General features: G+C 40.6%; 2 protein-coding genes across 2 annotated transcripts; one reads left to right on the top strand and one right to left on the bottom strand.

The window, feature by feature from the left end:
- The first annotated feature begins 3,038 nt into the window (after window positions 1-3,038).
- On the top strand, window positions 3,039-3,706 carry LOC130469774 (uncharacterized). Its single transcript, XM_056839241.1, has 2 exons — window positions 3,039-3,077; window positions 3,176-3,706. Exons 1-2 carry the CDS (start codon window positions 3,039-3,041, stop codon window positions 3,704-3,706), a joined length of 570 nt encoding a protein of 189 aa, XP_056695219.1.
- An 18,728-nt stretch (window positions 3,707-22,434) lies between these two features.
- On the bottom strand, window positions 22,435-23,169 carry LOC130469343 (uncharacterized). Its single transcript, XM_056838525.1, has 2 exons — window positions 22,873-23,169; window positions 22,435-22,793 (listed from the first exon to the last, which is right to left on the bottom strand). Exons 1-2 carry the CDS (start codon window positions 23,040-23,042, stop codon window positions 22,583-22,585), a joined length of 381 nt encoding a protein of 126 aa, XP_056694503.1. The 5' UTR covers window positions 23,043-23,169; the 3' UTR covers window positions 22,435-22,582.
- Between the last annotated feature and the right edge of the window lie 4,787 nt (window positions 23,170-27,956).

Below are 27,956 nucleotides of genomic sequence, written 5' to 3'. Positions count from 1 at the left end.
GTGGGATTTTTGTCCATGGAATCGAGAGATAAGGTGCTTAAGGGTCACTATTTTTTTGATAGTAAACCATTGATTGTGAAACCTTGGGATCAGGATGTAGACATGGAAAAGGAGGAGGGGAAGGTTGTTCCAATTTGGATTCAATTGAAACTGAACTCTAAATATTGGAGTGAGAAAGCCTTGTTCAAAATTGTGAGCCAATTGGGAAAACCTCTAAAGAGAGATTATGCTACAGCCTGCAGGGACAAAATACAGTTTGCTAGAGTAATGGTCGAAGTTCCAATGGCAGATTCTTTGCCTGACCATATATTTTTCATGGATGAACATGGAGAGAAGGTTAACGTGGAAATGAGGTATGAATGAAAACCAACTTTATGTGCTAAATGCAATATGGTGGGGCATGTTGAAGCAGAATGCAGGCAGGGTAAGAGTAGGAAAGTTTGGGTTCAGAAACAGAAGCAAGGGGGTGCACAACCTCAACCAGTTGTTCACACAGTTACTGAATTGGATCAAGAGGGATTTCAAAGAGCATTGAGGCCAATCAGGGTCAGGGTTGATTCTGTGGAGCCAACACATGTTGCTAACCCTTTTGATATTCTACAGACTGAAGGTATGAATGAGAGTAATGATAAATTGCTAGGAGGAGAAGTGAGTGTGAGACATGAGGGAGGTTTAAGTGGAAGGGGGGACCCTTCACTACCTCATGGATAGAGTCCTTAGTTGGAATGTAAGGGGCATCAACTCAGTTCAAAAACAAGATGAAGTGAGAAGGTTCATCCAGAAGTTTGATATTGGTTTTGTTAGGCTCCTGGAACACAAGGTGAAGGGTGCCAATCTTGGTAAACTTATCAAAGAGTGTTCACAAGTTGGTGTTTTACTGGAAATGTTAGTTTCCATAAAGGTGGAAGAGTAGTGGTATCTTGGAAACCTGGAAGTTTTACTATGAGTATTCTAGCTATTACAGCTCAGTTTGTTCATTGCCATGTCACCCCTATTAGTGGAAAAGATGGTTTTTATTGTACTTTTGTATATGCTTTTATTGAGAGAAAGCAGAGACTGGAGCTGTGGAGATATTTGAAGGCTTTGAACACATAGGAACCTTGGATCATGTGTGGTGACTTCAACTGTGTTATGACTAGTGAGGAGAGAATTGGTGCTCCTGTGAGGCAAGCTGAAATCACTGGGATCAATGAGTGCATGCATGCTTGTAGTATGGAGGATGTGAAATGTGTGGGAAACATGTTTACCTGGAATAACAAACAGCAGGGCACTGCTAGAGTCTTTTCTAAGTTGGATAGAGTGCTGGCTAATCCAGCTTGGCAGAATTTTGAAAATGATGCAGAGGTGTGTTTTATGAGTGAAAGGGAGTTTGATCATTCTCCTGGTCTTCTCACTGTTTATCCAAGGGTTGTAGGAGGGAGGAAACCATTTAGGTATTTCACAATGTGGAAGACAGCTCCTAATTTCAATGATATAATTCAAGATGTATGGAGTGAGCAAATTACTGGGAGCAAGATGTATGTTCTTGTCTATAAATTGAAGAAGATTAAGCTTTCTTTGAAGGAGCTTAATAAGATTGGATTTACTGATATCCAAGCTGCTGATGTTAAAGCTCATTAGCTACTGATGGAAGCTCAACAAGCCATGCATTCAAATCCTGCTGATCAAAACTTAGCTGACTTAGATTTAGCTGCAATCAAGGAGTACAAGATACATCATCAAGTGTATATGGATTTTTTAAAACAAAAAGCTAAGATGGAATGGATCAAAGCTGGAGATGAGAACACTGCATTATTCCATCAGAGTATCAAGACCAAGAATGTGCAGAATCAAGTATACAGTATACATGATATGCATGGGAATTGGCAAGATAAACCTGATACAGTTTCTGGTGCTTTCCTAGAGTACTATATGAAATTACTGGGCACTACTCAAGCTGAAAGAAGGCCTGTTTTCAAAGAGATTGTGTTGGCTGGTCCTGTGATTACAGATCAGCATAGAACAATCCTTACTGCTGCTTACACTAAAGAAGAAGTGAAGAGTGCCTTGTTTATTATGGAAGGAAGTCAGTTCAGCAAAGCTGTTTATTGAAAGTAGATTTGCAAAAGGCTTATGATACAGTTGATTGGTGTTTCCTTCAGGAGATGTTGGAGATTCTAGGATTCCCTAAGGAGTTTGTGAAGTTGGTGATGACTTGTGTTACAACTCCAATATTTTCTCTCATGATTAATGGGTCAATGCATGGTTTTTTTAAGTCAAAGAGGGGTTTGAGACAAGGTGATCCTATGTCACCTCTGCTGTTTTTTATATGCATGGAATATCTATCCATAATTCTTCAGAAGTTGACTGAGCTGCCTCAATTTCAGTTTCATCGCAGGTCTAAAGATCTTAAACTCACCCATCTTTGTTTTGCTGATGATCTTATGTTGTGTTGTAAAGGGGAATATCCTTCCATTTACTCCCTTCTTCAAGCATTTGTTCTGTTTCCCAAGTCATCTGGTCTGATGGCTAATAAAAGCAAATCTGCTTTTATTGTCATGGCATGGCTGAATCTAATGTGACAAGAGTGGTGGAAGCTTCTGGTTTTACCAGAAGTGTTTTGCCTTTTAAGTACTTAGGACTGCCAATTTGCTCTAAAAAGATTTCTGCAGGTCAATGTGATGTTTTGGTGGATAAGATGACAACAAAGATTAAAATGTGGAGCACTAGGAATCTGTCCTACACTGCTACAATGCAGTTGATTAATTCAGTGCTGCTAAGCTTGCATATGTATTGGGCTCAGGTTTACATTCTTCCTAAGAGTGTACTTCTTGACATTACAAAAATCTGTAGGGCCTTCTTATGGAGTGGACAAGCTTACAGTACTAAACCAAGTAATATAGCTTGGGAAAGAGTTTGTCCCCCCAAGCTAGAGGGTGGTTTGGGGTCTAGGGATGTGATCACCTGGAACATTGCTAGTGTGGGGAAATATGTGTGGGCTATTACCACTAAGCATGATAATATCTAGATTAAGTGGATTAATTCAGTTTATCTCAAGGATGGGGATTGATGGGAGTATCAACCCAATGCTTCTGCAAGTTGGTACTGTAGAAGGATTTGTGCAACAAGAGATCAATTGAAGCAAGTGTACTCTCAGGATGAACTCAGGAACATGACACACTATTCTGTTAAACAGGTGTATGCCAAACTTACTGGTGATAAGCCTCATATTCAGTGGAATAAGGTGGTATGGAATAGGTTGAATGTGCCAAAACATAGGTTTATATGTTGGCTTGCTATGCAGAATAGATTACAGACTACAACCAAGCTAGCAAAAATTGGGGTTAGTACTTCTGCTGATTGTTTAATTTGCAAGCAAGCTGATGAGATTCATGAGCATCTGTTTTTCAGTTGTCAGTACAGCCAACTGTGCCTTCAAGGTCTTGCTACATGGTTTGGTATTCATCTTACCAGTACAAGTTTGCAGAATGGAATCAGCAGTATTAAAAGAGGAAGGTATTCTAAATTCAGAACTCAAGTATGTTATGCAGGGGTGGCAGCTCTGGTATATTTGATTTGGAAAAGTAGAAATCAAAGCTTCTGGGAAAATTTTGTGCCAACAGTGCATTCTGTTATGGGGAGTTTGAAGCAAATTGTTAAAGACAGAATCACAACAGTCATAAGTCAGAAAGTAAACAGAAGAGATAGTGAAAATGTGAAAATGTAGTGATTAAAATTAGCTTCATTTAATTTTCTTAATTATTTATCTACTTTTGAAAATGTGATGCAGTAGTGATTTATCTTACTCAAAAGTAAAGCAAAAACTAAAAAAAGTAAATAGAGATGATCCTAAAGTAAACAAAATATGCGAATAGCCAATTACGCATTTGAATTTGCAAATCGATTCCAGAACTAGTCTCAAATACTAGAATTTTCTTAATATTCAGCTCCGAATTTGTAATTTCATGTCAACAATTTGTTGTGAAATTAGTATTGATAATGGTAAGAGTGGCAAATCAGTCACAGTCGGTTTCTAGGCTTTTAATCTCTTCAGTTTCGTTGCAAAAAAAAAAAAAATCTTTAATATGATGCTAGAATTAGTTTTTCACCACTTTCTCTAATTCCTAAAGTTTGATGTGCAATTTCAGCTTAAACTTGCAAGTTCGTCTCTAACTTGCTGTCAAATTGACCATAATTTTGTGAATTCACTCCAAAGTTTCTCAAAGATAGAGGTAAAGATGCCAATATCGTTTGATTGGATTTAATTTGAGGAAATTTCAATTAGATTTATAGGTTTTAAATTTCTGTATTTTTTCCTTCGAGCTTCCACTATCGCTGAATACAATATATGTTTCTGATGATCTGATTGGATTTCTGATCGATTTTAAGCTTGATAGAAGTGAATCAATTTAGCTAGATTAAAATGTGTTGAAGTAAACAAAAATTATGCAGAAGTAAACTTATTATTGCTAAAAGTAAACAAGTTTTTTGTATTATGCATTTTTGTGGGTGACTCAAATTGTTTAGCTTATTTTTGTAGTTGTGACTGATTTTTTATCTTAGTTATTTTTACAGCACGCAAGATTACATGAATGAGGATATAGACAATAGGATTGACAGTTGAATTATGGCAGGGTTTCACAATTTGCCTGTTAGCAGGTTATTTTCTTCTACATGTAGACTATTATTAACAGTAGAAGCCTGCTGTAATCAGATAGGAACACTTGCAAAGGGCTTCTTCAACCCTAATTTTGAAGCAAGTAGGGCTTAAACACGTTTTCCTGTATTTTCTTATGCTGAAACAAACACTTTTACCATGGCATTATCATCCCCATTATCTTATTATCTTATTATATCTACTGTGTTTATGTATCCTTGGGCTCCTCTCTCGTTGCTGGTGATATCTTGTCATCTTGGGTATCTCCCTCCAACGACTTTGCTTTTGGGTTCCCATTTTAAGGGTCTAGAAGTTTTCTGTTAGCCATATGGTCTCATTAAGTTTTCTGTTAGCCATATGGTTCTCAATAAGTTTTCTGTTAGCCATATGGTGTTTAACCGGGCACTTACTAGCCATATATTTTCATTATTGTTGTTGACTACATTCCTTGTAAATGCTAATGTAAGTATATAAACAACTAATTCCTAACTTTTTCATGTCTTATTTATCCCCCTTTTAAGTGGTCTTACCTGTATATGATGGCTAGGTGTTTTACTCTCCATTTCTGAAATATATTTGAAAATTGTCATTAATTACACTCAAAATTAAAACAAAAGCTGAAAAAAGTAAATAGAAATTATTCAAAAGTAAATAGAAGCATCAATTAATTTTTCCCTTTAAATACTTTATTATAGTCTATTAGCTACAAAGGGAACCAATGTGTCATTGACGACGTGATTAGAGTTTTAGATATGAAATATGTTCTATAGTAGGATCAAGTAAGTTAAAAATACACCACTTTAAAGTTCCCCAAAGTAAATAATATAAACTCAAAAGTAAATAATGTAAACTCAAAAGTAAATAAAATCATATTGGCCTGGTATGATGACTTGTTGGCTGTTGGTATTGTTCTCCGTGCATTGAAGGTGCTGATGTGGTGCAGTCAGCTGCCTGAAAGTACTAGTCAGATTGACATGCTTGGGGATGGTTGGGGTGCTACTGTGCAACTAGCCAGTAGATTTGAAATACGAGCTAGAGCATCTTATTATCTTGACAGCCAGTAAATCTCTCTTGGCCGAGAAGTTCATGATAAACTCTTTGACGTATGTGTCTGCCCTATTTCATGATCTTGCTAATGGGATGCTACCCATTAGTGTTTTGTTTCCCTATCTACCCATCCAAACTCATCGCGCCATGATAGATCCCATAAGAAGCTCGCATAGATTTTCTCAAACTTTATAGGTTCCCGTAAATCCTATGGTAAGTGTGAGACTGATATGTTGCAGTTTATTGACTCAAAGTAAAAAGATGGTCGGGGCTGTTAGGTTATGACAAATATAAAACATATATATATTTCATGCGGAAAAACCATAAAGCCAGGAATCCAAATTAATTGCCACATAACAATTAGCATAATTTAGGATGCACACATTTGTAGCGTGCCCTCCCTAGCTGCTCCCGAACCGAACAAGAACAAGTTTAGGACTCCAAGTGTAGTCCCTCTATAGATAGTCCACAGCACGTTCGGATCCGCCTTAGATTCAATTAACTAGAATTTAGCCTAAGGTTTTATGTTATTCGATTATAATTTTTGGCAAATTATTAACTTTAGTTTTTAGCTTAAAATTATATGAATATTTTTGATGTATTATAAATTGTTATTGCCATCACCTATTTATAGGGTAGGATCATCGGAACTAGAAACCTACTAGGATTTAATTAACCTAATATTATTAGAATTAGATACTAATTAAATCTATTAAGTTAGTGTTTAATTCAACAACTAACTCTAGTAGTTTTAGGAGAATAATAATTTATCGAACTAATCCTAAACGCTTAAGGATTTGATGCATGCACGAACTCAACGCACACACACGCACAGCCCACGAAGGGCGCAAGGCGCGCGCGCGGAGAGCTCGGCCCAGCAGCGCTGTAGCCCACGCTTGGGCGTGCCAGCCTGCTAGCCTTGCTGGGCCTGGCCTTGCGTGTTGCTTGGCTGGGCCTTGCGGTGCTTGGCGGGCTTGCTTGCTTGCCTTGCTGCGCGCGGGCTTTGCTAGGCGCAGGCCTGGCTTCGTATTGGGCCTTGCGTCTAGCAAGCTCGTCCGATGTTTATTTTGTACGGCGCGCTTCCGATTAATTTTCCGATTCCGGAATTCATTTCCGATTCGAACAATATTTAATATTTCCGATTCTGGAATTATTTTCAGTTTCGAACAAATATTTAATATTTCCGATTCCGGAATTATTTTCCGATTCCGATAATATTTCTGATTTTGACAATATTTCCGTTTCCGGCAATATTTCCATTTCTGATAATATTTTCCAATACGTACCATGTTTCCGTTTCCGGCAACATCTACGACTTGGATAATATTTATATTTCCGATACAATCCATATTTCCGTTTCCGGCAATATCATCGTTTCCAGAGTATTCATAATTTTCCTTTTGACGATTTCAGCTTCCACTGGAACCGAGATCCGTCGATTCCTAATATCCATAAATGGAGTATTTAATTCACTTAAATACTTGATCCGTTCACGTACTATTTGTGTGACCCTACGGGTTTAGTCAAGAGTAAGATGTGGATTAATATAATTAATTCCACTTGAACTGAAGCGGCCTCTAGCTAGGCATACAGTAGTTCACTTGATCTCACTGAATTATTAACTTGCATATTAATTAATACTGAACCGCATTTATTAGACTTAACATTGAATGCATACTTGGACCAAAGGCATTATTTACTTCAGTCTCCCACTTGTCCTTAGGGACAAGTGTGCATTTTCTAATTCCTTTGTCGCTTGATGCTTGCTCATGACATAAGGTAAGAGTTGTCATCCTTATTATGTCCAGAGGTATTTCTCGGTTTCAGAGTTCAACTTATCAAATAAACAGATAATCATACTCTATGATTCATCTGAGCACGACCATGCATTTTACAGTTTCTAGCTCTCCGAGTGGCCTTGTACAACTTTCAGCATCTCATCCCGATTTATGGGAGGACAATCCCAATCTTGCGATCTTGAGATTAGACTTCGTTTGATAGGTGATTACCCGAGCGTTGCCGTTATAGCCTCCTTTTACGGTGCGGCGGTTGACAACGTCAAAGCAACCAGTTCTCAAACAAGTAATCTCAAATCACTCAGGTATTGAGGATTAGTGTCTAATAATTTTAACGAAATTTATTTATGATAGATTTTTATCTCTTACAGTTAAGTTTCATAGATCTGTCTGATACTAGTCTTCCCAAAGTAAGTATCTATGCAAATGATTGCGACATTGCCATGTCCACATAGTTAAAGAAACAGAACTACTAGTCATCTTGCATTCTAGTCGTCTAACGTTTTCTATGCGTCCATCTTTATAGGAAACTTCGACTAGGGACCATTTTCAACTTTTGACATTCAAGTTCACTTGATAGATATTTCTTAGTCACGGGACTGGTCCTGACAGTCTATCTTGAATATATCGTCAAATTGAAGGGACTCATCATTTAATAATAAACCAAGATTAAATGGAATATGAAAATACATTTCATATATGATAAATGGTTTAACCCCAGTGTTTTGCAACCATGGGACCCTAACCCATCTTTAAAACAACTAATGGAATTCAAAGTTATGCTTGATTTCTAGTGCCACAATGTGAGTGTTGTTTCTCACTTGTTGCATAGGTTTAGTTATCATGCTTTGCCAATGTTAATATCCTTTTCATCGAATGTTCTTCGAGATAGATGATAAGATCTTTTGAGTATGTTTATTTTGTGATCTAGTCTTTCTTGCTACAATAGTGGTTCTACGCATTTTATAATGAAGAACCATCAAGTCAGCAGACATGTGATCCAGCCAAGTTCAGCGAAGAACTCTTTAACATAAACAACCCTGTTTTATTGCTTCTTAAGCAGTAGTTACTTTTACTTCAACTGTATAGGTTGCTAGTGATGCTTTGTTTGGATTTACTTATTCAAGCAGTCCATAGATATGTGGAAGACTTTCCATCCGTATCTCAGAACATAGAAATTAATGTTTAATTTCCCACGCAACAACTCATGGTCTCCAATCCATGTTGCCATTTTAAAACACAATGCATATAGCTCGTTCTTTCCAATGGTTAACTCCAAAGGGATCTTTTTTGATCCTTTGCCAGTGTTTATACGTGTAGCGCCAATATTTAGCATATCTTTATTTCCTTGAATCAAGAACTATTCCTATGTACCTTTTCAAGTACCATAAGTATTCTTGATCTCAATCTAGTTGATCTTCACTTAGATCAATAGAGATTGGTATATGTTCGTCGTGCCTAAAGTCATAAGATACGTTTTTGGCGATCCTCATATTATATCATACATTATAAATTCTTTTGCAAAATAATTCCCAATTGAATTCTATTCATGTAACTTTAGCTCATCTAGTTTCAGTAGATACTAAATCCAGCTAAATTCTTTGACATATAATATAGGTTAAGAATCTCACTTAGATCCTTTGATGTTTAACTTAGTAAATGCTTATACATAGTTCAAACATCTATCGTTTAGATTTTTTCATATGGGTCGAATGTCTCCAATGGAGCCTTTCGTGTTTCATTTCGTAATTTCCATTAATTAATTCAAAATAATAATGACGTGGGCTTGAATATATCTCCCACAAAGCCCAAAGAGGCAGCCTACGACTCATACTGGTCAGATGGGCTCAGACCTAGAAAGAAGGCCCAAAATCCTGGTACCCCACCTGAATAAAGACAGAGCCCCATTTGGCAAAGCCCATTCTCTTTGAAAGCCAGTCCAAATATGGAAGGTCTATCATTGCAGGCCGAAGGCCACGTATCCTAAATCCCCAAGGGGCACGCATCCCACAGCTAGGGTTGAGGGTGCAGTCCCCAAGAAACCGTAGCACTATAAATAGCTCAGATCCCAAGGTAAAAGGGCATTCAATTCTTGCCCACCAACAACAAACTTACCTTTGCTCTGCCTTCTCTCTACAAATTACTTATCTCTCTAGCTTATACTTACTTAAGCATCAGAGGGAATATTCCTACGGGAATATTCTTGTTTTGCAGGTTGCCAGAAGTTCGTGCCAGGTCATACTTGATACCTCCGAGGAGCGCGTACCACGTCAGCACCGTAAAAGATCCCACAACATTTGGCGCCGTCTGTGGGGAGGTACAGTGTCATGGCTGAACTTCAAACTGACTGCGGAAAAACCAAGGGTAAATCAGAACTCCCAGCCAGAAAAGGAGTGTTTAAGGACGGGTCCAACACTCATTGTGACACGGCAGCTAGCCAGCCTGCTGCCGTCATTTCTATTCGACCCTTGCTGGATGGTCCTCACGAAGTCAATCTTAAGCACGATAATGGTAGGATGGTAGTGTTTCTGTCAGAAGATCCTGACTCACCTATGAAGAGACGCACCCTGGAGGAAGCGAGTCGGCATGTCAAGGAGGTTCGTCCAGGAAGAAGGACGAGATGAATTTTACAGAAGAAAAATGAGGACCGTTACTCTCTAGAGGCTCCTAGAAGACAGCATGAGAGCGTCGCCCGAAGGAAGAATGGCTGTGGCTCCGAAGAAAAAAGGGGGCGAAGGAGGACGTCCTCTAGAGGTCCCTTTAGGTTCAACACGGCTCTTGACGAGATCCTCCTTGCTGAAGGACCGAGTCTGGGAATAGAACCGTCCCCCCGACGATTGTCCACCCCCTGCCCACAAGTACCTTTCCGTGCCTTCCACAACGACGAAGGGCATGACACCCAAAGTTGTCGGATGTTGAGGAAGATATTAACTGATCGCGTGGCAAAAGGACACCTTTGCCAGTACGTCCATCTAGAGGACGCACATAAAGAAGTGAGCCCCACCTTAAATATTCAAACGAAAGAGTTATGGTAATATCAGGAGGAATAGCTGTAGGAGAACCATGTAAGGAGGGACGGCAAAAAGGTCCACCTCATCTCCGCCCAGCGCAGAAGAACCTACCCTCTGTAGAAATTTCCGAAGACGACTATAGAAGGGCGGCCGCGCCATATGATGATGATCCTCTGGTTATAGAGGTTAAGGTGGCTAATCTTAAGGTAAAGAGAGTACTGGTGGATACGGGGAGCTCGTCCGACATAATCAGTCTGCAATGCCTGCGGAAATTAAGGCACAATCCAGAAGACATAGAACAAGTTTACGGGCCCTTGGTAGGATTCGGAGGGAGCATCGTTCGTCCACTTGGCTCCATTTTGCTTCCGACTTCTGTTGGAATTCCCCTAGTAATCAAAGAAGTCGTCATCAGGTTTATAATAGTGGAAAACCTCACCACATTCAACATCATACTTGGCCGTCCAACACTCAATGACCTAAAAGCTATGATCGTCCCTCATTTACTGTTGGTAAAATTTGTTGGAAGCAACGGACGCGTTGGATCTCTCTATGAAAATCAACAGTTGGCCAGGGATTGTTACTTATCGACATTGGAGCCAACGGCCTGGGGAGCTTCTCCAAAGGGAAAGGAGCAAGTTAAACCTTCAGCAAGCCGCCGTAAAACCCGGGAAATACCGACTGAGCACAATGCAGAAAGACGACCTGAGCCGGTGGGAGCACTTTATGATATAATTCTGGACTTAGCGGACCCGTCTCGAACAGTCCCCATTGGAGTCCACCCTCACGACCCCATGTCCGCAGCATTAGTGCAACTACTCCAAGAATACAAGGAGATATTTGCCTTCACGGTAGAGGAGATGCCCGGTATAGACCCGGCGGTGGCTGTGCATAAGTTGAATGTGGACAGTGCTGTGAAGCCCGTACGACAAAAGAAGAGGAATCATGGAGAAGCAAGAAATTTGGCCGCCGCTGCCGAGGTTAAGAAACTAATGGATGCAGGCTTCATACGCCCGTGCCAGTACCCAGACTGGGTAGCTAACGTAGTCCTGGTACCCAAGCCCAATGGGACGTGGAGAATGTGTGTTGATTACAATGATCTCAATAAAGCATGCCCTAAAGACAGCTTCCCACTGCCAAAGATAGACCGACTCGTCGACTCCACCGCCGGACATGCCATGATGAGCTCCATGGACGCCTACTCCGGATTCCACCAGATTCCATTATGGCCCGAAGATCAGGAGAAGACGTCTTTCGTCACGGAACAAGGATTGTACTGCTATAAAGTAATGCCGTTCGATTTAAAAATGCCCCTGCTACCTTTCAACGGTTGGTAAACAAAGTTTTCGTAAAGCAGTTGGGGAGGAATATAGAAGCCTATATTGACGATATGATTGTAAAAAGCAAGCAGAAGAAGGATCACCTTGACGACTTGAGAGAAACCTTTGAAACCATCAGGACATACCAGATGAGACTCAATCCCAAGAAGTGCATATTTGGGGTATCTTCTGGCAAGTTCCTTGGCTTCCTGATTGACGAAAGGGGCATAGAAGCAAATCCAGACAAAGTGCAAGCGGTCATTAATATGACGTCGCCAAGGACGTCAAAGACGTACAATGCCTCACTGGGTGTCTCGCCGCCTTGGGACGATTCTTATCTAGAGCTGGAGACAAGTGTCACTACTTTTTCAGTACCATCAAAAAGGGCACCCAGTTTGAGTGGACGTCGCAAGCTGAGGCTGCCTTCCTCCGCCTAAAAGAACATCTGCATACTTTGCCACGACTGGTCAGCCCTCTCTTGGGGGAAGTTTTTTATCTGTACCTTGCCATCTCAGAATACGCGCTAAGCGCCATCTTGCTTACAGAGAGGGATGGAACACAACTACCTGTGTACTTTGTCAGTCACATGCTACAGAATGCTGAACTCAAATATCCAACAGTCGAAAAGTTTGGCTTTGCTCTGTTCTTGGCTAGTAAGAAGCTTCGTCCATATTTCCTGGCTCATCGATTGGTAGTATACACGGATCAACCGCTTAAGCGGCCTTTCACCAACCTTGAAGCGTCCGGAAGAATGCTCAATTGGGCAATTGAGCTTCACGCGTTTGATATCTCGTATGAACCGAGGAAGGCAATAAAGGGACATGCATTTGCTGACTTCATCGCGGAACTGACCAAGCCACCCTATTTGAAGAATGAAAAAACCCAGTGGATAGTACATGTGGACGGCTCTGCCACTCAGAACGGGTTAGGAGCCGACATTATCTGTGAATCACCAGAAGGAGATATCAATGAATATGCAATGCGGTTTAACTTTCAGGCGTCAAACAACGAGGCTGAATACGAAGACATAGAACAAGTTTACGGGCCCTTGGTAGGATTCGGAGGGAGCATCGTTCGTCCACTTGGCTCCATTTTGCTTCCGGCTTCTGTTGGAATTCCCCTAGTAATCAAAGAAGTCGTCATCAGGTTTATAATAGTGGCAAACCTCACCACATTCAACATCATACTTGGCCGTCCAACACTCAACGACCTAAAAGCTATGATCGTCCCTCATTTACTGTTGGTAAAATTTGTTGGAAGCAACGGACGCGTTGGATCTCTCTATGGAAATCAACAGTTGGCCAGGGATTGTTACTTATCGACATTGGAGCCAACGGCCTGGGGAGCTTCTCCAAAGGGAAAGGAGAAAGTTAAACCTTCAGCAAGCCGCCGTAAAACCCGGGAAATACCGACAGAGCACAATGCAGAAAGACGACCTGAGCCGGTGGGAGCACTTTATGATATAATTCTGGACTTAGCGGACCCGTCTCGAACAGTCCCCATTGGAGTCCACCCTCACGACCCCATGTCCGCAGCATTAGTGCAACTACTCCAAGAATACAAGGAGATATTTGCCTTCACGGTAGAGGAGATGCCCGGTATAGACCCGGCGGTGGCTGTGCATAAGTTGAATGTGGACAGTGCTGTGAAGCCCGTACGACAAAAGAAGAGGAATCATGGAGAAGCAAGAAATTTGGCCGCCGCTGCCGAGGTTAAGAAACTAATGGATGCAGGCTTCATACGCCCATGCCAGTACCCAGACTGGGTAACTAACGTAGTCCTGGTACCCAAGCCCAATGGGACGTGGAGAATGTGTGTTGATTACAATGATCTCAATAAAGCATGCCCTAAAGACAACTTCCCACTGCCAAAGATAGACCGACTCGTCGACTCCACCGCCGGACATGCCATGATGAGCTTCATGGACGCCTACTCCGGATTCCACCAGATTCCATTATGGCCCGAAGATCAGGAGAAGACGTCTTTCGTCACGGAACAAGGATTGTACTGCTATAAAGTAATGCCGTTCGATTTAAAAATGCCCCTGCTACCTTTCAACGGTTGGTAAACACAGTTTTCGTAAAGCAGTTGGGGAGGAACATAGAAGCCTATATTGACGATATGATTGTAAAAAGCAAGCAGAAGAAGGATCACCTTGACGACTTGAGAGAAACCTTTGAAACCATCAGGACATACCAGATGAGACTCAATCCCAAGAAGTGCATTTTTGGGGTATCTTCTGGCAAGTTCCTTGGCTTCCTGATTGACGAAAGGGGCATAGAAGCAAATCCAGACAAAGTGCAAGCGGTCATTAATATGACGTCGCCAAGGACGGTCAAAGACGTACAATGCCTCACTGGGTGTCTCGCCGCCTTGGGACGATTCTTATCTAGAGCTGGAGACAAGTGTCACTACTTTTTCAGTACCATCAAAAAGGGCACCCAGTTTGAGTGGACGTCGCAAGCTGAGGCTGCCTTCCTCCGCCTAAAAGAACATCTGCATACTTTGCCACGACTGGTCAGCCCTCTCTTGGGGGAAGTTTTTTATCTGTACCTTGCCATCTCAGAATACGCGCTAAGCGCCATCTTGCTTACAGAGAGGGATGGAACGCAACTACCTGTGTACTTTGTCAGTCACATGCTACAGAATGCTGAACTCAAATATCCAACAGTCGAAAAGTTTGGCTTTGCTCTGTTCTTGGCTAGTAAGAAGCTTCGTCCATATTTCCTGGCTCATCGATTGGTAGTATACACGGATCAACCGCTTAAGCGGCCTTTCACCAACCTTGAAGCGTCCGGAAGAATGCTCAATTGGGCAATTGAGCTTCACGCGTTTGATATCTTGTATGAACCGAGGAAGGCAATAAAGGGACATGCATTTGCTGACTTCATCGCGGAACTGACCAAGCCACCCTATTTGAAGAATGAAAAAACCCAATGGATAGTACATGTGGACGGCTCTGCCACTCAGAACGGGTTAGGAGCCGGCATTATCTGTGAATCACCAGAAGGAGATATCTATGAATATGCAATGCGGTTTAACTTTCAGGCGTCAAACAACGAGGCTGAATACGAAGCCCTGATATATGGAATTCAGATGAGCAGAGCCGCAGGGGCAAAAGACGTCCTGGTTTTGTCTGACTCGCAGTTAATTGTCAGTCAGGTCAAAGGAGAGTATGAGGCCAAGGACGAGGCCATGATAAGATATTTGGAATAAGTCCGCCAAGAAGCTCAACAGCTGTCTAACTTTGAAGTAAAACACATACCCCGGTCTGAAAATAACAAGGAAGACGCTTTATCTAAACTGGCAAGCTCAGCATCCTGCGACGCGCCATGTCATGTATTCTGGGAGGTAAAACAGTCCAAAAGCATGGACGCCTCGAGAACAGACATCTTGGACCGAACATCCACCTGGATGGATGACATTGTCAACTTCAAAATGAATGTAGTACTCCCTGATGACCCCAAGCAGGCAGAAAGATTACAAAAGAAATGCACATGGTTTGAGATATGGAATGGAACACTATACAAAAAAGCCTTCTCATGGCCTCCCCCGAGAAGGGGCAAGAGGTACTGGAAGATCTTCATCAGGGATTATGCAGCTCCCACATAGGAGGGAGGGCCCTGGCCGAAAAAACTTTAAGAACCGGATACTATTGGCCCACTCTCAAAGAAGACGCCCTCAATATGGTCAAGCATTGTGATAAATGCCAACGATTTGCTCACCTAATTCAACGACCAGCACAGAAACTGACGCCAATCACCAGCCCTATACCTTTTGCCAAATGGGGGATGGACTTATTAGGCCCCTATACGACGGCACCAGGAGGACTGCGTTACGTAATAGTAGCCGTCGACTACTTCACTAAATGGGTAGAAGCTGAGGCTTTAAAGAACACTAAAGCACAGGATGTGAGAGCATTCATCTGGAAAAACATAATCACAAGATTTGGCGTGCCTCAGTCTATCGTCTTCGACAATGGGCCACAATTCAAGACGCCCAAATTAGAAGATTGGTTGGCCGACCATGGTATCACAGCATGTTTTGCATCAGTAGGACGCCCCCAAGCTAACGGGCAAGTAGAGGCATTCAACAAGATTATCTCTGAAGGGATGAAGAAGAAGCTTGATGAGGCAAAGGGTTTATGGGCCGACGAGTTACCCAATGTTTTATGGTCTATACAGACCACGGCAAAAAATTCAACAGGAGAAACACCATTCTTGTTAGCTTATGGGGCTGAAGCCGTCCTACCCATTGAAATGTGCGAACCCACCCTGCGCGTCATGTTGTTTAATGAAGATGCCAATTGGGAAATGATGAAGGCGGCCTTGGATTTCTTACCAGAAACCAGAGGGAATGCGGCTCTACGACATCAGCTATACAAACTCCGAATGACGAGAGAGTACAACAAAAGGGTTTCTAGAAGAATACTTAAAGTTGGCGATTTTGTACTTAGGAAAATGGAAGCCGTCGGACGCGCCAATGAGCAAGGGAAACTCACCCCTACTTGGGAAGGTCCGTATGAGATTTACGAGGAGGTTCGAGACGGAACATACCGGATCCAAGATATGCAGGGACGTCCGATTTTGCACACATGGAATGCGGATAACCTCAAGAAGTACTTTTTCTAGATTGACACTTATCTAGATTATATGCATTCTAAAGACGTCTAGAGCCTAGACGCACCATGTAGCATGTTTTGAACATTAAATGAAAAATTCACTGCAAGCCGGTCTTGCTGGGAAATCCTTATGAAAAGAATGTTATCAAATCTCTCAGAGAAATGCAAACTAATGCTCTCCCAAAAGACTAGTCGTTTAAAGGCCTAAGAAGTGGCCCAGATTAGCACCCTCACTAGGCTGATCACCTAGAACACAGGGGTTATACATTCCTAACACAGCTATATAAAGTAGCAAAAGACCTTGGCAAAAAGACCAGGGCAGACATCTGACGTCTCGAATTGAGGGCGTCGGACGTAATCATAAAAAAATTGCGATGAAAGCTAAAAAGCAATAAGACGTTCAAAAGGGCATCATGTCATTCCCAAAAAGTTAGTCATAATTACAAGAATTATGCACAAAGCCACCAGGCATGGTGTCAAAAGAACATGTGCAAAAAAAACAACATTAATAAATACAAAGACGCGTAGGAACTCATTCCTCATCCTCGCTGGGCATGAATTCAGGAGGGGTGCGTCCTTCCTTTTGAGCCTTCTCCACCTCAATCTGATAGGTGAGAAACTTCTCAAACCAGCTAAAGGGACGTTCACTTGCAAATTCAGCATTCCATGCAAGCTCCATACCCCTTCGAATCGATTTCTCACCTAGCATGGCCGACTGGTCGAGAACGCTCTGTGACGAAGCGACTTCCTTGTTAGCCGCCTCCAGCTGAACCTCCAACTCTTTAAACTGAGTCTCCAGACGAGAAAACTCAGCCTCTTTCTCCTTGATCTTCTTGGAAAGATCCTCCATTTCAGAAAAGTTCTGATCAATATGCAGGAGACGAGCTGTGTTCTCAGCATTTTGGGAGGCCAGGGCGGTAGTCACAGCGTCAATCTGTTTCCGCCTGTCGAAGGGAAGCTTCTCTAGTGCAGCAAAATGCTGGTCACCACACTGACTGGCCAAAAGACGGTGACGAGCTTCTTCATGCACCAAAGCAGTGCGCCACTTTTTCAGCGAGTCCAGCAGAATGAACATCTGCGCAAAAATAGTAAAAGTCAAACAAAAAGAAACGAGTATGTAAAAATAAAGGTACAATGAAACTTACGTCAAGCGCCGAGGACTGCATGGCGGCAAGCATATTCTCGGCCGCCTCAGGAAGAGTTTCAGCATATTGGGGAGGAATAGCATTGCGCATCAGCGTCATTATCTTCCTACGGTCATAAGAATTGAACCCGCCTGAAGAAGGGGTCTGATCCAATTCAGCATCTATGTCATTCTGAGGGTCGGGAATTTCTATGGGAAAAACAACGGCCTTAGAATCCCTGGGGGAAACTAGAGAACTGCTAGACGAGGAACGGCAGGTGGTTACGATGTTGGAGTAAAACTTACCCCCAGAATTCCTATCTCTCTCCGCCGTCCTAAGAGCGATGTTGCGGCGGACGACTTCGGGAATCCCCGCAAGAGGATCAGCTGTCCTTCCAGTTTTCTCCAAGCTAGGAGAAGCGGATGCAGCCTTGGGGACGGAAAACCCCTTAGAAGCCTTCGACGTCGCTGACTTGAAGTCGGGTTTTCCTGTGCCGCCAGCCTTGCGTTTAGAAGTAGGAGCCGCGTCTGTGGTCGCCTTCCTCGTCTTCTGAAGAAATCAAAACATAAGTTGTAATCAACAAAGGGAATCACATCGGAAGATTTGATCAATACCTTCTCCTCAGCAGGAGGGGGAGCCATTTGCTCAGAAATGGCTTGCTCGGCTGCCTGCTGACGTTTCCAAGCTTTGAAGGTACTGGCGTCGAGTACCTTCGCCAACCAAGACGGCATATCCACTTGGCCTTTGGAGGCATCGTCCAGCTTACCCATGGCCTCGTCTAATTAAAAAAAAAAAGTAATGTCGTTTTAATTTAACAATGAGGAGTTGGAAGTATAGATACATTACCTCTCGGCATATACGGACACAAGCCTACAGCCGAGAGGAAAATGGGATTGCTCAATTGATCCAGATGAGGCAACCACCCCTCGGGTATGTAGGCCGTCTTGTCCTTGATGACGAGCGGCTTGACCTTGAACAGCGAAGAGATCCGTTCCCAGAGCTCGGCGGAGACAGGAGGTAAAGAAGCGCCTTTCCCAACCAAGTTGGGCTTGACGTTCCGGCGTCTCATCCTCTCACACATCTCCAGATTGGTGGTTTTGATAACCACCCACTTCTTCCTCCAGTGATGCCACTTAGACGCCTTCCCCATCACCGTCCGGAAGGCCCCCTTGTATGTAAGAATCAGCCAGCCCGCGGCGGCTCTCGAAACTTTGGACATAGAGGCGATTCTTAGGAACGCCGGAAGAGAAGGGGTGATGCCTGCAAGCTCGCAGCGAGCAATATAGCCAAACACACCCGCCCAGGAGTTCGGGGATATTTGGTTCAGGCCAATATTAAAGCCGTCCAGCAACTCCACCACAAAGGGGTGAGGGGGGAATCTCTTACCCAGCTTCAGAAACGAGCCGTAAACGGCGAACTCTCCTTTCACCAGTCCAAAGCTGGTGCAGTCCATGCCAGCCGGCATACGAAATTTGTACTCCGAACCTAGCTTCAGAGACTCCCAATAGGCCTTCCCCTCGAGGGTGAGAAAGTTCAGCCACGTCTGAAGTGGGAAGATGGCGCTGGGATGAAGGTGACCTTCCTCCCCACATGACGTACTAGCCAGCGCGACATCGGTGCTTTCAGGGACGTCCTCTATAGGAGAAGAGGATTCTCCTTCGAACTGCTCCTTGTCTTCTATTCGCGCCATTAAATCCTGCAACAAGCCAAGACTTGTCTCAGAGCAGGGACAAACTTGAAAAAAGAAGACGTCAAAGGGACAAGATGACGCCCTCAGTTTGACGAGACCCATGCATGACTAAGAAGAGAATTCGGAGGAATCAAAATCAACAAACACACACTAGTGGAAAAAGGGTCATTTGCATCGCACTTTTAGGCACATTTGCGTCGCACATCGTGCGTGGCAAAAGCTCTCGACGCAAATGACTAAAAGTTATTTGCGTCGCACATTTGTGCGACGCAAATAACTTTTCAGGCATGGTGCTGAAAGTCATTTGCAACGCACATTAGCTAAATGTGCGACGCAAATAAGGTTCATTTGCAACGCACATTTAGCTAATGTGCGTTGCAAATGACTTTTCAGCACCATGCCTGAAAAGTTATTTGCGTCGCACATTAGCTAAATGTGCGACGCAAATAACTTTTTAGGCATGGTGCTGAAAAGTCATTTGCAAAGCACATTAGCTAAATGTGCGTTGCAAATGACAATTTTAGCGCCAAAAAATTAAGTCATTTGCCTCGCACATTGAGCTAACGTGCGTTGCAAATGACTTATTTTTTTTAAAAAAATATTCGTTTTTTAATATTTTAGTTGGAAATTCCGACATGATCGTCTTTGAAATTAGACGCTTCATTCCCAATACCGGGAATACATTTATAATTAATACCTGTCACTAAAGTTTACAACGTAATTAACGTTCCCAATAAAAGGCAATTAAATTCGTCATAGATCGATCAACCAACATGTTACAACAAACATAAAATTATTACAACAAAGGTACGTAGCTAGCTAGAGATCAAGTTCATATTACAAATTAAGCTAAAAATTCGACATTGTTCATGAAGTAATCTGCCCAAAAATCTTTCACCTCATTAATCTCCTCCGGTGAATAGGGCAATGTTCTTGAAAAATCCTAAAAAAGTGTAAATAATTCAATTTATCAACGATTGATCAATATAATAGTTTTGTGTACTTCAATTTATTATATAAAGTACGTAGTTTATGAGAACATACCTTAGTAAGATCTTGACTATTACCATGATTCATTATTATGTCGTACATAAAACGCATGACGTAGTAGCCACAATCTAGTGATCCCGGTTGTTGAGCACACTAAATGCATTAAAATAAATAACACAAGTAAAATTTCTATCACATTGTATGTTATAATTTTGAAAAACTTATTTCTTAGGTAAATAATAAACTAATTATATATATATACCTGTGCTGGAATCCATGTTAATTTAGTTCCCTTAGATTGTCCACCTAGTCTCTTGTAACTCCGAAAAGCACTACACATTCGATAAAATATGCAATTATATATACTTTGTTTACACATGTAAATGCAAAGAATATTTTACATGTAAGTGCAATTATATACTTTATTTACACATGTAAATGCAATTATATACGTAGTAGTCACATTTAAGGCTAATTGGGTCGTTCTAGGTCATTTTTAGGCAAAAATGATGTTTTCGAACCCAACTTTGAACCAAAGAACCTAAGGAATGTTTTCAAACTTATTACACGTCTCATATGCATAGTTATAACTTTCTAAGGCCCTTTACAATCTATTATTTCACATTTAAGGCTATTTGGGTCGTCCTAGGTCATTTTTAGGCAAAAATGATGTTTTCGAACCCAACTTTGAACCAAAGAACCTAAGGAATGTTTTCAAACTTATTACACGTCTCATATGCATAGTTATAACTTTCTAAGGCCCTTTACAATCTATTATTTCACATTCAAGGCTATTTGGGTCGTCCTAGGTCATTTTTAGGCAAAAATGATGTTTTCGAACCCAACTTTGAACCAAAGAACCTAAGGAATGTTTTCAAACTTATTACACGTCTCATATGCATAGTTATAACTTTCTAAGGCCCTTTACAATCTATTATTTCACATTTAAGGCTAATTGGGTCGTCCTAGGTCATTTTTAGGCAAAAATGATGTTTTCGAACCCAACTTTGAACCAAAGAACCTAAGGAATGTTTTCAAACTTATTACACGTCTCATATGCATAGTTATAACTTTCTAAGGCCCTTTACAATCTATTATTTCACATTTAAGGCTATTTGGGTCGTCCTAGGTCATTTTTAGGCAAAAATGATATTTTCGAACCCAACTTTGAACCAAAGAACGTAAGGAATGTTTTCAAACTTATTACACGTCTCATATGCATAGTTATAACTTTCTAAGGCTCTTTACAATCTATTATTTCAGATTCAAGGCTATTTGGGTCGTCCTAGGTCATTTTTAGGCAAAAATGATGTTTTCGAACCCAACTTTGAACCAAAGAACCTAAGGAATGTTTTCAAACTTATTACACGTCTCATATGCATAGTTATAACTTTCTAAGGCCCTTTACAATCTATTATTTCACATTCAAGGCTATTTGGGTCGTCCTAGGTCATTTTTAGGCAAAAATGATGTTTTCGAACCCAACTTTGAACCAAAGAACCTAAGGAATGTTTTCAAACTTATTACACGTCTCATATGCATAGTTATAACTTTCTAAGGCCCTTTACAATCTATTATTTCACATTTAAGGCTAATTGGGTCGTTCTAGGTCATTTTTAGGCAAAAATGATGTTTTCGAACCCAACTTTGAACCAAAGAACCTAAGGAATGTTTTCAAACTTATTACACGTCTCATATGCATAGTTATAACTTTCTAAGGCCCTTTACAATCTATTATTTCACATTTAAGGCTATTTGGGTCGTCCTAGGTCATTTTTAGGCAAAAATGATGTTTTCGAACCCAACTTTGAACCTAAGGAATGTTTTCAAACTTATTACACGTCTCATATGCATAGTTATAACTTTCTAAGGCCCTTTACAATCTATTATTTCACATTTAAGGCTATTTGGGTCGTCCTAGGTCATTTTTAGGCAAAAATGATGTTTTCGAACCCAACTTTGAACCAAAGAACCTAAGGAATGTTTTCAAACTTATTACACGTCTCATATGCATAGTTATAACTTTCTAAGTCCCTTTACAATCTATTATTTCACATTTAAGGCTAATTGGGTCGTCCTAGGTCATTTTTAGGCAAAAATGATGTTTTCGAACCCAACTTTGAACTAAAGAACCTAAGGCAAAAATTTTGGCAAAAATGGCATTTTCATATGCATACTTTACTTACTTGTTTAGTGGCTCCTTAATCATCAAATTTCTCTTCTTCTGTTGAGAATCAAATATGTAGACCTCACGTTTAGACAAGCAAAGAACTAAAAGCATCCAGTGACTCCTACATACAAACAATAAACGTATGTAGTTAGAAAAAAAAAGTTAAATTTATAACAATCAATTAAAAACGAAGTTCAAAGTAATTTTCATACTTTTCGTAGTATGGACATAAGATGAATGTCTTAGAACTAAGTGCACTCATGGACCTCGTCATGTACAATAGAATTCGATCTGCATCGGACTTTAACATGGTGGCCGAGATCATCTCCGGGCACATGAATCCAATACTATTGGGGTGACAATCATCGTGAAAACACAACTCACTCAAAGCCCTATAATATAGAGTGTAAGAACGTTAAGACAATCATAAAAATAAAATTTAGGGGCAAAATATGAATTTAGGTAACTCACGTAGCAAAAACTTGTATTATTGATATATTGAGCCATGCTCCCGAGAGAAGTTGATCGGTGTCTTCAACGGTGACACTAATTTCAAAGTCCTTTTCCATATTGAATGTCCTTTTAGTGCAATGTACCTTAACGTGCTCCCCTTCTTTTAATCCCAACATCATAGTTTTCATCACATTGCACTTACCACTCAAATTTTGCACTTTATAATTTTCAAGGAAATAGGTTTTTGATTTAGTGTTGGACGCTTTTGTTCCACTTCCCCCAACCACTATCTCTTTCCCTTTGTTCTCTTTCCCTTTAGGCTCTTTACTTGTAGGCTTGTTTACCTGAGGTATGATTTTCAAATAACGATATACATATTAGTGAGCATACATGGTATAATAGTTCTACTTCAAATTATCATGCATATGTTAGTTACCTCCTCATTCGTAAGCGACACCAAATGTTTTGGCCACTGAGTGAAGGTACCATGAGCTTGAGCAAGTTTCTTAATATATTGAGAAGGCACGGGGACGGGAGCTTCTTTGTACGCGGGCTCAAAATCATCAACGCTCACTTTCACGTTATGGGACGTGACGTCGTTGTGGTGATCAAGGAGCAACTCTGGACATATGGTACCATAGGCAACAAAGACTTTCTCCGAGCCTATGTTCAGGTATAGATGGCACGGGACAGGTTCCTTATTATTTATTTTGAACAATAACGCAAATACAATGTAACATGTTAGAAAAGTTCAATAGAATTAACTAGAAACAAAGTACTTGAAAAACACAAATTATCATACCGTAATGTCGGCAAATGGATCTAAACCCCCGGAACGACAACTACTATGAACATTTGCGTCTATCCTCATATGGCTTGGTATTTGGACACCAAGTTCTTTAGCAAATGTGATAAATTTCTCCATGACCATGGCATCCATCTTGGAGTTCATCTCTTGTATTGTCTCATCTTTGACCCTTTTGGTCACTCTTGCTTCCATTTCCTCCATCTCCGCATCTCCATACCGTCGAAAGCTACGCCGCTCTCCGGTCCCCCACACAGCTTTGATGCCTACTCCACCACCAAATGTTAGTGGTCTCCCTTCTTTAGTCTTACCAAGTGCACGAGATAAGACATCATCTCGTGCACTTTTGGGAACAAATTCCCCTTCATCTTGTTTCCTTTTCCATTCATCCTACATGAAATCAAATGGTTTTGAGAAAAGTTCAACACTTGGTTTCATATTTAAGAACATATATGAAATTAGAGGAATCACAACATTACGCAAAATTGTTAAATGAACTTACAATATTTTCTTTGACCTTTTGTGTGCCCTCATCCGGCAAGTAAGGATTTCCTTTCTCATCTGGTTTCGATCTTGCAAGAAGCCATAAACATGTCCTACTCGGCAAACTTGAAGAAATTGTAGACGCAGAGGAACCTTCAGATGACGAAGAAACTGAGGGAATGTACCCTTTTCTCTGCCATTCACTTGTCATTTCAGCATATGATTTCTGTCCCATATGATGAGGATATATGTTGAAAGATTGACTTTGTCTTGCTTTCTCACTTATTTCCTAATTTTAGGGGGGTAAAAGAAATTATTACAACAAAATAAAACTTAGATTATAACAAGACTTTAAATAAGAATAATTTTTATACCTCAGCTTCTTCGGAGGTACGTATCTTCACAAATTCCTTCCATATATCCTTAGTTATATAACTATACAAATCATATGGCATCTTTTCATCTTTTGGCCTTTTCCTTGTACCCCGAATCCAACCAGTCGTCAATCTTGATTTGAATTCCCTCCAACGCTTATCACAACTCTTTAAGACAACTTCTTTCTTAGTTTCATCTGTGATATGAAATTCTCTCTAAATGAAAGAAAAAGAAAAGGAACAAGAAAGTCTTTTAGCACATGAAAAAGACACGTAGATATGTACAACTGAATTTCCAAAATAAAACCGGTTACCTTGACGTCTTCCCACAAAGTGTCTTTTATTCCTTGTGAAACATCTTCCCAGGTTCTGATCAATATTGAAACCTTTGCGCGACTTATCTCGCCAATGTGATTCTTGTAATCCGTTGCCCATTTCCCTGTGGGTCGGTCCAAGTGATCCCATTCAATTTTTCTTGGAACCCCGGGCATGGATTTTATTCCTTTTGTAGGGCCTCTTGGCTTCTTTTTTTGCTTTTGGGGCACTTGATTTGGTGATTTGTTAGAAGGACCTGAATTTGCGTGTTGATCTTCATCCATGCCTGACGCTACTGCATTGGAAAATCATCAAAATTACATACCTTCAAAAGCAGGATTTTAAAATAAAAATAAAGAACTGACCAGTTCTGTGCACTGATCTGCACAGCTCAGATCAGAACTGTGCAGATCAGTGCACAGAACTGATCAGAGCTGACCAGTTCTGTGCACTGATCTGCACAGCTCAGATCAGAACTGTGCAGATCAGTGCACAGAACTGGTCAGAACTGATCAGTTCTGTGCACTGATCTGCACAGCTCAGATCAGAACTGTGCAGATCAGTGCACAGAACTGATCAGAGCTGACCAGTTCTGTGCACTGATCTGCACAGCTCAGATCAGAACTATGCAGATCAGTGCACAGAACTGATCAGTTCTGACCAGTTCTGTGCACTGATCTGCACAGTTCTGATCTGAGCTGTGCAGATCAGTGCATAGAACTGGTCAGTTCTGATCAGTTCTGTACAAATGCTGGGGAATGAATTTGAATATGCAAAATTTTGGTCCACAAACCCACCCAAAAACAGACTGTTCTTTAAAGATTAAGCAACAAAGAAAGCACAACCAAGCTCCTGAAATAACCTTCAGATACTAACAACCAGCAATTAGATGGTACACAGGAACTTAGCAGACACTTAAATCCAAATAAGATGTTTTTTTTCCGGGTTGGGAGGTAGTTTGGGAGTGCAAACATGGATGACATAATATCCAGCTCCATGAGCATAATATAGAGACCAGTTGCATAAGAATTCAAGGAGTATGGAAATTCCCTGAATAAAGAAGTATCAGGTGTAACCATCCATCATCCTTTGAACAACCACCACTATCCTAAAGCCTCGTACTAATCTATTATTCCACATTTAAGGGTAATTGGGTCGTTATAGTACATATTTAGGCAAAAATGACATTTTCGAACCCAACTTTGAACCAAAGAACCTAAGGAATGTTTTCAAACTTATTACATGTCTCATATGCATAGTTATAACTTTCTAAGCCTCGTAATAATCTATTATTCCACATTTAAGGGTAATTGGGTCGTTATAGTACATATTTAGGCAAAAATGACGTTTTCGGACCCAACTTTGAACCAAAGAACCTAAGGAATGTTTTCAAACTTATTACATGTCTCATATGCATAGTTATAACTTTCTAAGCCTCGTAATAATCTATTATTCCACATTTAAGGGTAATTGGGTCGTTATAGTACATATTTAGGCAAAAATGACATTTTCGAACCCAACTTTGAACCAAAGAACCTAAGGAATGTTTTCAAACTTATTACATGTCTCATATGCATAGTTATAACTTTCTAAGCCTCGTACTAATCTATTATTCCACATTTAAGGGTAATTGGGTCGTTATAATACATATTTAGGCAAAAATGACATTTTCGAACCCAACTTTGAACCAAAGAACCTAAGGAATGTTTTCAAACTTATTACATGTCTCATATGCATAGTTATAACTTTCTAAGCCTCGTAATAATCTATTATTCCACATTTAAGGGTAATTGGGTCGTTATAGTACATATTTAGGCAAAAATGACATTTTCGAACCCAACTTTGAACCAAAGAACCTAAGGAATGTTTTCAAACTTATTACATGTCTCATATGCATAGTTATAACTTTCTAAGCCTCGTAATAATCTATTATTCCACATTTAAGGGTAATTGGGTCGTTATAATACATATTTAGGCAAAAATGACATTTTCGAACCCAACTTTGAACCAAAGAACCTAAGGAATGTTTTCAAACTTATTACATGTCTCATATGCATAGTTATAACTTTCTAAGCCTCGTAATAATCTATTATTCCACATTTAAGGGTAATTGGGTCGTTATAATACATATTTAGGCAAAAATGACATTTTCGAACCTAACTTTGAACCAAAGAACCTAAGGAATGTTTTCAAACTTATTACATGTCTCATATGCATAGTTATAACTTTCTAAGCCTCGTACTAATCTATTATTCCACATTTAAGGGTAATTGGGTCGTTATAGTACATATTTAGGCAAAAATGACATTTTCGAACCCAACTTTTAACTAATCTACAAATTAACTTGGTGAAAAAATAGTTGCCAAAATAGTACCTATCTCACTATTTCTCTTTTTCAACATAAAATCCTTCATCATGATCTCGGCGTGTATAACTCATGTCAACATCGTCAATCATTTGAGGGATATGCCAGGAGGAAGGTGGAATCTCATTAAACTGCTCATCATACTCTTCTTCATCATCTACATCCTCAACGCCAAGTATTCTTCTTTTGCCTTCCAGAACAACTGACCAACTACGATCGGCAGGGTCAACCATGTAAAAGATTTGTTTTGCCTGTGATGCTAATATGAAAGGATCTGCAAGATGCCCAACTCGACTAAAGTTTACAAGTGTCAGGTACCCATGTTCATCCTTTTTGACACCGCGACTAATATCAACCCACTTGCACCGGAATAGAGGAATCTTAAAATACTTATATTCCAACTCTAATATTTCTTCAATGACTCCATAGTAAGAGTTCGTCTTATCTACAAGTGTTCTATCTTTTACACTAGCATACTCTGAAGACAAACATATTGCCGTAACACCATGTACACATCTTTCCCACAAAATTTTAGGCGCCTCGAGACCAAATCATCATGACAAACTGGACATGCCTTCTTTCCCTTTACAGAATACCCTGACAAATTTCCATAAGCCGGGAAATCATTTATCGTACAAAAAATCATGGCACGTAAAGTGAAATTGGTTTTGGTGTATGCATCAAACATCAACACCCCTTCATCCCACAACAATTTCAAATCTTCAATGAGTGGCTCTAGATACACATCTATGTCATTTCC

This window comes from Spinacia oleracea, chromosome 3 (genome assembly GCF_020520425.1).
Source record: "Spinacia oleracea cultivar Varoflay chromosome 3, BTI_SOV_V1, whole genome shotgun sequence".
NCBI lineage: Eukaryota > Viridiplantae > Streptophyta > Magnoliopsida > Caryophyllales > Amaranthaceae > Spinacia > Spinacia oleracea.
Note: the sequence above shows the minus strand (reverse complement) of the source record. Positions and strands in the feature narration are given on the sequence as shown.